At 31.2% G+C, this 13051-nt stretch overlaps 1 protein-coding gene across 1 annotated transcript; it reads left to right on the top strand.

Moving 5' to 3' along the window:
* Positions 1–9788: 9788 nt before the first annotated feature.
* LOC134277382 (uncharacterized) lies at positions 9789–11224 on the top strand. The gene is made up of 4 exons (XM_062759721.1): positions 9789–9965; positions 10314–10419; positions 10660–10775; positions 11122–11224. Exons 1-4 carry the CDS (start codon positions 9911–9913, stop codon positions 11205–11207), a joined length of 363 nt encoding a protein of 120 aa, XP_062615705.1. The 5' UTR covers positions 9789–9910; the 3' UTR covers positions 11208–11224.
* The last annotated feature ends 1827 nt before the right edge of the window (positions 11225–13051 follow it).

Genomic DNA, 13051 nt, shown 5'->3' with positions numbered 1-13051 from the left:
GGGGCAGGAATCCCGTCCTTCCATCTTGAGTGACCAAACTATACATAAGATTAATAAATTTATTGGTTTACTTTGTAGGACATTGCTTAAGATTAGCTGAATTAAGTTGAAAACTTTTTTCTATAAAACTATAAAGCCTAAGAGCTTCTCCCCCCTTGGTCTCCAACCATATACCGTCCCCCTTCCTTGTTCAAGATTCCCATATCCGCCACTGATATGTGCCCATGCATGCTTGCTAAGGCATATTCAACTGATTTAGACTGATATATAGATTTTTGTAATAGAATTCTGGCACTGGAATTGTTGAAAAAATTACTAATTCCAGTGACGTAGCATCTTCTTTGAAAGGGGATCCGAGGTCAGCCAGAAAAAAAAATTCTACTCGAAACAAAAAAGGTTTTTTTTCCAAGTAAACTACATTAACCGTAGTGGACTATACTTCAAGAAAAAGTGGGGATGGGGCTATGCTTTCCATGAACATTACATTTTCTATAGTAAAGTTATGTATGGGAAAAGAGGGGGGGCTGATATTATGTGCCTGAAATTCGTCCTAATCAATGAAGAGCCCCTCCCTTCTCTTACCAGTCATTAAAGCACGGTCGTCAACATTCATTATATACCAGATATACAGCTTTGAGATAATGAAAATGTATTTTTACATCAGGTAATGAACTTTTGGAATCAACATGATGAAGAGTTAACACAATATAAAGATGTTTTTAAATCACATTAGAAAAGGTTGACATAACGTAATTATATATCCACATCACGGAATGGAGTTTTGACACAATGTAATAAAGTGTTGATATAATATAGAGATATGTTCACATAATGTTATACACTTTATACTCGTACACCGCGTAATAAAGCACTGACATGAAGGTAAGATGTGTTCACCTCACATAATGATGCTCCCGACGTATAATAAAGATAAATCCATATCACGTAATAATGATTTGATATAATAGAAATATACAATATCAAAAAGGAATGGATTTTTGACTTCATGTAATGATGTTTAATCATAAAACACAATTTGCTTGACGCGATGCGATTTTGACCTCGCGTATTAAAGAAATGAAATGATGTAAAGAAACATTCATTTCAAGTAATAAAGTTTTAACACAATGTAAACACATAATCACTTAACAAAATGGATTTTTTACTTCAAGTTATGAAGTGCTGACATAATAAAAGAATGTATTTACTTCATGTAATGCAGCATTGACATGATGTTATGATATTTTCACATCATATCATAAAAATGACATAACGTAAAGATATGTTCACATCACGTAATGATAAATTGACATAATAAATGCATAGTTGTATGCTATAAGGCAGTGATGGCGTTCCATACAGCGCCACACTGGAGACAGTATTTAAGCTTAAAGGTACATTAAAGAATAAAAAATAGGAGTAGATCGACCATGCACGGATCCCAGATCATCAGAGGTAGAGTCGGGTATACCATCAAGGAGGAGTGGACATTCCCTGTCAGCCGGTCACACACGCATTGTGCTCCATGCCATAATTAAGATATAATTGAACGATTAAAGTAGAGGAAGAAAAATAAAGTCTTATATCACTTTAGTTTTCTGCATTTTTAAGAAATACAAGAAAAATGTATATGTGTTGGGGCTTCGAATATTTAACTTAAACGAGCACAGATCCTACAGAACTAATCGAATGAAAACAGGTTAAATTATAAAAATTCCTGTTACATCTAATTATTTTTTTTTTTATAACTAATTGAATATAAAAAATCTCAGATATAGCCTTTACCATACAGCTGATCTGGCCGTTGGCCCCCATTTTTTGCAAACAACTTTGAGATAATGATTGTGGTGTCACAATGCCGCTGCACACGCAATGCGGCCCCTCCCCCAACCCAGCAATGATAAGTACCCCTCAAATCCAGTGAATATCTAGTATAATGAACTGTATGCGTTAGTAGAGATTAAAAGATAACTTTTTAAAGTCTATATAAAACTTTATTACATGATGTTCCTGGAGATAAAACTGCCCCAGAAAGTCTTTTTGTCATCCAGATGTAATAATGATTTTTTTTCTGTAAAAAGTATATACTGTATCAATTTATTTCTGAGAAAAAATTGACACCGTAAAGTTCTGATGTTTTCGATATGTAATGTTTGTTTTCTTTTGACTGTGAATTACAAAAGTTTATCACTAAAAATCTTGCGGGGGGGGGGGGGGGGGGGGGGGGGGCAGTAAAATCTTGCTTGAATTAAATATACATGTACTATATCCTTGACACTCTTTGCGGAGAAAATTATAAAGTACGAGTAGAAGTGTTCTGTTTTCTACAGATGAAAAATTTGTAATTGTTACATGTTTTGATAGAAATGGTACACAGTAATGGTACGCAGAATTCTGATTCAGCGATATCATTGGGGGGATTTATCCCGTATTATAAAAAAATCAGAAATTGTTGAAGACTTCACCAAAGGTCAATTATAATTGTATTTTTATCTAAAAGATAGGTGCATATCTGCTTTGAAATACTTGAAGAACTAGCTCTTCATTTAAGACAGGAAATTTTCCCTGAAGAGTGTTGCTTTCTTCAAGGTCTTTGCGAATCATGAATACTATATCAGTGATTTTTTTATTTGGAGGGGGTGGGGCGGCGGTAAATCTTCCTTTTAAATAAGTTGGTAGTTTTTGCTAACTTGTGATTTTTTGAGAAGAATTTACTGTGTGTATTGTTCTAAAGTGTTGTGGTCTCTCTCTCTTTTTTATTTTTTTATTTTTTGTGAATTCGAATACTTTCATTTTTTGGGGGGGAGGGGGGATTTACCCAGTAATTTCTTGCTATCATCAAGATGATTGATTCGCTATATCAATGTCATTTTTGAGAAGAAATTTACTCTGTAGATGTTTGCTATCTTTATGATGTGACAAGTCATAAATACTGTGTCAGTGATTTTCCCCGTAAACTCTTGCTATCAAGAAGATAGTTTTGGTTTTGAATAACTGTAAATAAACTGATTCAATACCAGTTTGGAGAGAAATAAATTTTGCTTTCTCTTCCGACGTGTAATTGTAATCGTTCTTTCTTGGGGTATTGATTTTTTTTCATTTTGTTTTTCTGTTGGAAAATTTACCCCTTAAAGTCATGCCATAATCAGGGCGGTTGCTTTTGCATTTTTTTAGAGGACATTTACCATGTAGATTTTTGTTATCTTTACATAAGATATTGCGACTCCTAAATACTGTATCAGCCTTAGTGTATATTATTATTTTTAACCCTATAAAGCCATCATGACATAACCAGGGGGTGGCCTTACCTTCAAATTTTTTTGTATATTAAATGTATCCATGTCATATTTAAAGGTAATTTACCCTGTGCATTTTAGCTATCATAAAACGTTGACAATCAAAATTACTGTATCGTTAATTTGCATGGGGCGAATTTTATTCCGTAAAGTCTTGCTATCGTTTTATTTATATATATTCTTGTATTGTCAATATTTCCTCTAATTGTTTTTTTTACGCTTAGTCGTCTGTATCCTAAAAAAATGCCAATTTTTCACCATATTACAATAAATGTCTTATAAAATGCGATTTTTGTTTGATTTTGACAATATATGAGGGCACAATGCTTAAAACAGAAAAAAAGTTCCTGTTATGATTTTGGAATGCGTTAATATTTGGTTAAAATACATTCATTTAAAAAGGGCCCAAAATGGAAATTTTAACAATGATGATGATTGTTTTATTGTAACAAGGATGATGATTGTTTTATTGTAACAAGGATGATGATTGTTTTATTGTAACAAGGAGGATGATTGTTTTATTGTAACAAGGAGGATGATTTTTTATTGTAACAAGGAGGATGATTGTTTTATTGTAACAAGGAGGATGATTGTTTTATTGTAACAAGGATGATGATTGTTTTATTGTAACAAGGATGACGATTGTTTTATTGTAACAAGGATGATGTTTGTTTTATTGTAACAAACATGATGATTGTTTTATTGTAGCAAGGATGATGATTGTTTTATTGTAACAAGGATGACGATTGTTTTATTGTAACAAGGATGATGATTGTTTTATTGTAACAAGGATGATGATTGTTTTATTGTAACAAGGATGATGATCGTTTTATTGTAACAAGGATGATGATCGTTTTATTGTAACAAGGAGGATGATCTTTTTATTGTAACAAGGATGATGATCGTTTTATTGTAACAAGGATAATGATCGTTTTATTGTAACAAGGATGATGATCGTTTTATTGTAACAAGGATGATGATTGTTTTATTGTAACAAGGATGATGATCGTTTTATTGTAACAATGATGATGATTGTTTTATTGTAACAAGGATGATGATTGTTTTATTGTAACAAGGATGATGATTGTTTTATTGTTACAAGGATGATGATTGTTTTATTGTAACAAGGATGATGATTGCTTTATTGTAACAAGGATGATGATTGTTTTATTGTAACAAGGATGATGATTGTTTTATTGTAACAAGGATGATGATTGTTTTATTATAACAAGGATAACGATTGTTTTATTGTAACAAACATGATGATTGTTTTATTGTAACAAACATGATGATTGTTTTATTGTAACAAGGATGATGATCTCCCCTAAGTACGATTATAAAGTCAATGTGTCTCTTTTTTCAAAGCAAACCGCAAACAAGCTTAGGTCCATTTACATTACAGTAAAAATGATTTTTTCTTTTAAACAATCCCTTTCTCTAAAACATTTACGTCAAATAAATTGACTCAAAAAGTAAAATTTAACTTATTTTTTACATTTTAATTTTTTTAGTCAATTATATAATGCTAAGTTATGAGAAATAAAAAAAAGGATTTATACTAAAATTGTATCAATTTAGAATACGTCTGAGGGTCCAAGCATAGATATTCAGTGTTTAAAAAGTTAGAGAAATGTATGGTTTTAAAGAAAATTCATTTTCACCAAATTTAAATTAGCTTATGTCATTGCAGAGCTAAAATCTATAACAAAAAAAAAAATAATAAAATTCCGCCAGTTATTTGGTGCTTAGAGAAGTAGACATACAGACTTAGATATTAAAAATCCCCATATTTTCTTAACAGGTTATTATAGGCAGGGATTAGGGATAAGACCTTCAGGGGTTTAAATTATGTCCTAGCCCCAATTGATAGATCAGTCGCTTATCCCTTTAAGATTAAGTGACTTTTACATATTACAACTTTTAAGGCCTATTGTTAGATATTAACAACAATATATGTTTGTTATTTATTTTGACCACAACTGGATAAACACTTGAAAAATTTCCCTAAAATACGTTAATAATAACACATATTAAGCCATAGTTTATGATAAAAAGTGTAATATTATGATATATATAATCATACTTGTCATAGAGTAGAGCTCTACCAAGTTAAAACAAACACTTACATGACTGTATTAATTAAGCCAGTTTATTATTTTTTTTTTCAGAGAATGTAATGTGATGAACCACATTATTGTGGCAATTAATGCATACTGAAAAATCGATTACATACAAATTTTAAAGGAAGTGTTTTTAAAGCTATCGGTACATAAACTACTTTTTAAGAACTCGTCAAACATTAAAAATGACTATGATTTCTAGAAAATAATGTTACTTTTATAAATCAATGTTTATGAGCTATTTACTACCACATATATACATATTTACAATGACAATACACAATATACTGTCATCAGTCTTACCACCAATAAAATGATCTCCAAAAGCAACTCCGTGATCCATGCCATTTTTATTACAGTAACTGTCCCATTTCCCTGAAAAAAGACAGCAAAAATGTAAGAAGCAATTTTAAAGGATTCCTGGCCTTAAGACTATAAAATGAGAACAGACATAAGTCAAAATTTTGATTTTAAATATCATGAGATTAAGGAATAACTGTCTTATTTTTTGAATTCATGAAGTGATCAATGGATTGGTTTGTGTGATAATTTGCATAAACGCCGAAGGCGTTTATGAATAAAATTATCTTACAAGCCAATCCATTGATCATCATCATGAATTCGAAAAATCTGACAGTTATTCCTTATATTTCCATGCTTTGATTACGCCAATCCACGGGCTCCAAGCCTTCTTCTCTTTAGGTGTTGTCCCGCCCTGCACGTGGTTTTTTTTTTTTTTTTTTTTTTGAACCGCGCCAAAACATTCATGAGGAAATAAATTACATTTACAATTGGTAATTTTATCTCGGACAAAGACATTGGAAATCTAAATATTGTCAGATAAAAGCATACTTTTTTGTTTTATTCTCTAGTATTGTGATTGCAGAGTGTAAAATATAAAAAAAAATATGAAAATGAGCAAGACATTTTACGTCGGATGTACATGTACATATTATATGACGGTGTGCTAAGGTCTCGAATTACACAGTTTTTGACGAAACCATTTGTACACATACATGTACATATAGATAGAAAAAATCCCTGCTACATATTTGTGTCAAGCTGTCAAAGAAAGAAAAACGGAGGAAAAACTGTTGTTTTTTAATCGGTTATCACATTTTTTATATCATTAATTAAGTTTCATTCAAATAATTCAGTGATGGAATTTCATGAAATAAATAATCGATTGCTTGTTGTCAGTTTCATTTCAAATTGACTTTCACTTAATTAGATCCGCCAACGGGAGCCGCCACCACACTTTTTGGAAAATATCCTACTTTCGTTTTGATTTTTTTCCAGATCAATGTCAAGTAAACAAGTGACAAGATCTATCACAATTGAGATAGAAAGTGAACACAACGCATTTGTGTGTTTGAAACATTAATTTAGCAAGTTGAATTTTAAATCTATCTCATATAATTTTTGTTTCTCAATAGCAATTAGCATAAAATATCAAATGACCTTTACGGTATGGCATATGTGTTGTTCGTCGTTTTAATCCATATATGAGATTCTTTGAGCATTAAATGAGATTTATAGCAAAATTCGGAGTTAATAATTTAAGAAAATAAAGACTGCTTCAAAATTAAACTAGACGTGAATTCTTTGCTTGATACACTGGGGTACATATTCCATTAATATGGCTGACCATGATTTTGCTTTTTAATCTTAAAATACACAAAATATTAATTTTCAAACTCCTCAAGACAATACATTGCACATTTAACACAAAAATCTGCAAATAGGAATTTACCTTAATAAGCAGTTATCTGAAAGCAAACATAGTCGCAATCGCACATACATCTGCTGATTGATTTGTTTACAACTTTACGGAAGTTAAAAAAATAGAGCAACAATAAATTGGGTCAAGGTTATCCGGTTTTATGTTGTTTGATTTAATTGTTTTCAAAAGATAACAAAAGCAATCATTACATGTATTTCTAATTACGCTGCAAGAGTGCACGCACGTATTACATGTATTATACATGTAAATGTGGATCAGGATGGGGGTAGAGTTAGTGGAACGTTTTATCTGCAAAAAGTATCTTTCAATATTTAAGGAGACATAGACAGAGTTTCAACTGAATTTTTTAAACCACTATAAATATTTACAATTCCTAACAAAGCTATAACATCTAATGATCAGCAAACGAGATACAGAACTAAAAGTTCTTCATAATGCAAACAAGGCACGTGTCTTATTTTTGTTTATAAATAGAAAATATCATATTTATAAGAAAATGAAATTCAGCAAATCACTAGAAAATCTAGATTTGAATTTAAAATGTAATTCTTTATTGAAATTATCTGCTTTCAAGTTGAACGAACATATATAAATATATTAACCTTTGTACACTAAAACATGACACAGACCCTGTTTACAAGGGTGATAAAAAGTTTGCAAACTAATTGAATAACTGCTACAAAAGAAAAAAAAATGGTCTCAATTTTATGATTTTGGATTGAATTTTAAATTAATCCTCTCCGATTTTAATGCATATCAACCACCGTTCTGCTCTTGCACGAATCAAGTGATATCGGCGGTCGCGTGACCCCCTCCGTAGCGTTCTGTCATAAAAGTTTAAAGATTTTACTAAGTTTTATGTTTCTTTCCATGTATTTGAATTTTTGTAGCAAGAACACTTAATTTGTCAGAAATGGTCAAATCTCGGTGACAGAATGGATGGATTAGAATATCCTTTCCAAAAATAAATATTGTGACTATCAAAACTCAAATCTTCTGTCTTCGGAGAGACGTTTATTCAAGGTGGCTAGAGAATGGGAACGATATCTTAGGTATTTAATAATTATATTATTGTTCAAATATTCAACTATTTTTCAGGAATGAAATGAAATTTTCGCGAGCTCATTGTCTCGCGTAATTAAGTTCTCGCGAATAAAACGTGAATTACAGCAGTATTCCTATTGTTAACTGTATTTCCGTATTACCAATAAATCATTTTACTAAATAATCTTTATGTTCAATGTGTCACTAAAATTCAACTAGGCGTTACGTTTTATGAGGTGTATATATTTTTGAGATGTTACTAAAGCATTGAATTCATATTTTGGGATGTCTTCGGTCCTATAACAAACCTGGCCGTGCCGACAAATTGAATACCGCGCGTTAGGACCGAAGACATCCTTAAATATGAATTCAATGCTTATATTGACATTCTTTAATTTTCCTCTACATAATTGTTATTACGGCAATCTTTAATGTGAATTTAGCGCCCTTCAAAACTGATGTGCTTTATAGACGTAAGAGCAGTTTTGACGTTTGTGACGTCGTAAAGTTTAATAACGCAAACGAACATTGCGCGAAAAAAAAGTGACAGACTAATTTTAAATGCACATTTGTTGTATTTTTTCGTTAATTCCACAGTGTAATTTTTTTTTATCAAATTATGTCAAAAACTACATTTTGGTGTTCATAAAGTATTGAAAATGCATATAGTTCCAACTGTGTATTCTAACGCGCGTTGACAAGGTTTCGCGTGTTTTGTCGAGATTTGAACGTCATGGATTTCTAATGGATTTCATCAAGAAAATTACACTGAATGTAAATATAATATAATGTTATAACGTTAGACTATGAATAAAGACGTTTCTTCAATCTAATTTCTATCAGAACAAGGTCATTCAATAAAATATCTCTGAAAAATGTTTTACTGATAACAATAAAAAGGCAAATGCTGATGAAAATCTACACTATCTATATTGAACCTCATAAAATTGTTAGCCAAGGCACGTTTCCGTGGTCCATCTCTTTAGTGTGTTTTGGAGGATTCTGAGTGTAACCAAGTATGGTTTCGGGAGAGAATAAATCAGTTCTGTGAGGTTTAACATCAATGATTTCCATATGCATGCAACATAATACCTTGACATGCGTTTATCAAAAGTGACTAAACATTTTATTCCAGAGATGACAAAATGATGCGAAAAAAGAGGATCAAGGGCCGGCGAGCCGGGCGTGCCCCCCCCCCTTCCGTTTGAAATTTTTGTAGGAAAAATTTATACGTCCATCATCCTAAAATTAAGAAAAAAATGCTAATTTACATTAAAAGAACTTGTTAGCTTCCGGGGTTCGCCCCCGAACCCCCCAAAAAGACCATGCCTTAGACCCACTTGGGGCTTCAGTACAGCAGCCAGACACCTTTGCCTTTTAATAGAAATATAATTCTTTACACAGAAAAGGAGCAAATAAGCGATTCTTAGAAGGATAATTTTAAATCCAGCTAAGGGGTCATTTTTAATTTTTAGCACGGTCTGACTGTTTTCTTTTTTTCCTTGTTATAACAACAAAAGGCAGGATGTTTGTGCACAACCGAATCATTTTAAAGATAAAATACTGAGAAGTGAAAAGAAAAAATTCTCAGAAAAGGGTACTTATATGTTCTACGCATTTTATGATTTTTCTCTAAATAAATATCAAGGAAATTATTAACTTAAGTGAATATTTTTGTGCTGGAGAGTTCTAACCCTTACACAAATATGCTGTCGGTGACATCCATTTTGGTTTTGTTGTTATGCTTTATTACAATACAAGGTAAATATTTGTAACTTTTTTTCAGACATGCTTTTCTTAAAAGAGATTGATATTATTTCAGATATATATTTCTAGAACAATGCAAATCTTTTTCATTATGTTAAGAGGATTTTTACAACATTATACATTACAGTTCCCTCTATTTACATGTAATTTAAAATTCTAACGTAAACTTAATGATGCCCAAATTTTAACGAAAGTTTTTATGAATATTAAGAGATTTGATAAACTTGATATTTACAGAAGCTTTAAATTGAGGGTTTTTTAATCTTGAAATGCAACTTTTGTAATTTTATAGTTATTTACACTTTTCTAATTTTTGAAATACTTTTCTTTCATTTTGCTTAGTGGACTGCGATGAACCATGTGGTATTTCCGAGACGTACAAATCAATTCTTCGAAACTGCATACCTGCAGTGCTGAATGCCGCATTGGACGATCGACTGAACTGCTCGTAAATTACTATATGACATCACGAATCATCATATGAGACATAACACCTCCACACAATCAAGTTAACATCCAAAAAAATATTAAGATCCCTGAATAAGTTTCAAATACTCCTGATTTATTTATATGTACCTTTTTTTCAATTTACAAAACGTATTCGACTATAACAAATGCTTAAATCCCTTTCATTTTAAGAAATGCTACACTGTAGTTAATTGAGTAATTTATTCTTTTTTCATTTCAGTTCTATTGATTCGTACTGGACATGTGTGAAACATGTTTCAGAAGTGTGTAATCTTCCTGTCAGTGGACAAATTTTTGATCGAGCCAGCGAAGTAATCAAGGATCTTGTTTGTAATGGTAAGAGTCTTATAACTTCTTGTTCTTTTATTATATTAATTTTTATTCTTATTTCTTAAAACATTTAGAGTCACGAAAATCATGTACCTGTTTAAAAACAGACGTCTATAATTAAATTTCCTATGCTTGGCTTCATTCCAATTTTCCTGTGGTGTAAGCACGTACGCAAAAGATCCTTCAGTTTTCCAATGCTGTCTGTGCCTGATACATGGCATTGTCGTATTTTGCAGCTCTCTAATGACAAGTAGTGACCTCTCAATGACTCGAAAATTCTCTAAGGGACTTAAAACAGACTCACAGATTGTTTATCTGATGCACGTTTCTGATGCACGTTTTATATTTTTAGGGAACAGGCTGAATTATTCACTGCCACTAGAAATCTTTGGCATCATGGTCTGTTTTTTCTTAATGCAGAAACACCGTGGCTATTAGACTACACATATTATGTCATTTATTCACGTTATATTTAATGTAATATTTAAACGTAATCTAAAACGTAATTTTCTTAACTATAACAGCATGATGTAATCCTTATTAGTAATTTCTACTTATAAAATACATGGTTACTGTCTTGAAGTATAAGCGATATTTGGGCGAGGGTAAGAAAACGTAAGAAATCTTACGTTTTCGACCCGAGCCTAAATATCGCTTATATTTCAAGACAGTTATCATGTATTTTGTTTATCCTGCAACAAAATTTTACACTTGAGCGTCCAAACCAAGCTAATTCTGACTGCAGTTGAAACTATGACGCCATGGCGTAAACATTGCAATATACATGACGTCACAATGCTTTTGGAATGTCGGATTACATGCACGAGGCTTTATTAGGGCAGTGACCGCATAAAGCTTTGGTGTATTAGGTTACCTTTATTAGGTCAATGCAAGGAGTAGTTGCAGGATCAAATATTTTATTTCTATTTGCTCGATGTATATACATGATATAACATGAAATGTATAAAATAAGGTTAAAACATTTAGGAGACCATTATTTTTGCATTATTTTTAGAAAATAGATAAGTTTATAAATATAAATTAATTATAAAAGTAATATTTGATATGCATTCATAACAAATGTAACGATGAGTGAGTATTTTTAATAGTTTGAGTATAACAGTGTTTAGGATTATTAAACGTGTAATTTCTATGTTATTGAAAGCTTTTTTATGTACGTGAGTATTGTTTTAATGCTATTCGTCATCTGAAAAACAAATGTTGATATTGTAAATTAGTTTAACAACGTATACGTATAAATATTTATTAAACATTCTTCTTTTCTATCTATCTAACTTCGACTGTATTGAATGGTGTACTATATTATCTGCGAGCAAATTGAAACATAACTGAACACTTTTATCTTAATTTAAATTCAAATGTAAGTTAAAGTATATGCCTTTCTAATTTTAATTTGTTTTGATTATATATTTCTATTAGATCAATTATTATCTACATGTATCTGCACCTTGTCATAACAAAGCAAAGAATTACAGAGAGCTTGTCATATCTACCTGAATCTCTATAAAATTGAGTGTTCAACTTTTGTGTTTGAGCTGATCACATTTGTAATCATATTTCCTTTTCAAGAGAATATAGGACTGTTAATTTGCGTTTTGATAAAAGTAGACAAACATATTTGCATAAAATATTTATTTGTGGTTTGGAGAAAACATACCGATTATGAAACATGTTTTTGAAATACTTTTTGAGGAATTGTAATGTAATACTTCAAGGAAATAGAGCAATACGAGGGTCATACAAAAAATTCGTAGATAATGTTCCTCATTATCACATTATTTTGACAAATGTTGATATCAGTACATTTTCATATGTAAAAATATATATTTTATAGATTTCTGAAGTTTCATTCTATTTGATTGAATGGAACTCATACTAGGCAATTTTAAATGCAACATGTTTTGTCACATCGGAGCACGGTCAAAACATTGTAACGTCAAAAACAACGTTAAGGAAATTTTCTCAAACTCACAGTTCCTTTTCATTTTATACATTGTTTGTATCCTATTATTCATTCATTAAAACGTATCAACAACAATGGACACCTAGTATGCTAACAATAATTTGAGTATACCTTAAATAAGATTTTCAATGTTTTCTAATCATTTACCATGTAACTTTTCTCTTACAGGTTCCGCAACAGTGAAGCGCACATCACGTTTCATGACGTTACTAACTCTTTTGACAATATTTCGAACTATAATCTGTTTCTTTGCAGAACGCCCATCGCCCAATTTAAAGTCTTTACCCCTCAAAAATTG

The sequence above is a fragment of the Saccostrea cucullata genome, unplaced genomic scaffold (assembly GCF_032062105.1).
Source record: "Saccostrea cucullata isolate Sc308-1 unplaced genomic scaffold, CSIRO_AGI_Scuc_v1 ctg360, whole genome shotgun sequence".
NCBI lineage: Eukaryota > Metazoa > Mollusca > Bivalvia > Ostreida > Ostreidae > Saccostrea > Saccostrea cuccullata.
Note: the sequence above shows the minus strand (reverse complement) of the source record. Positions and strands in the feature narration are given on the sequence as shown.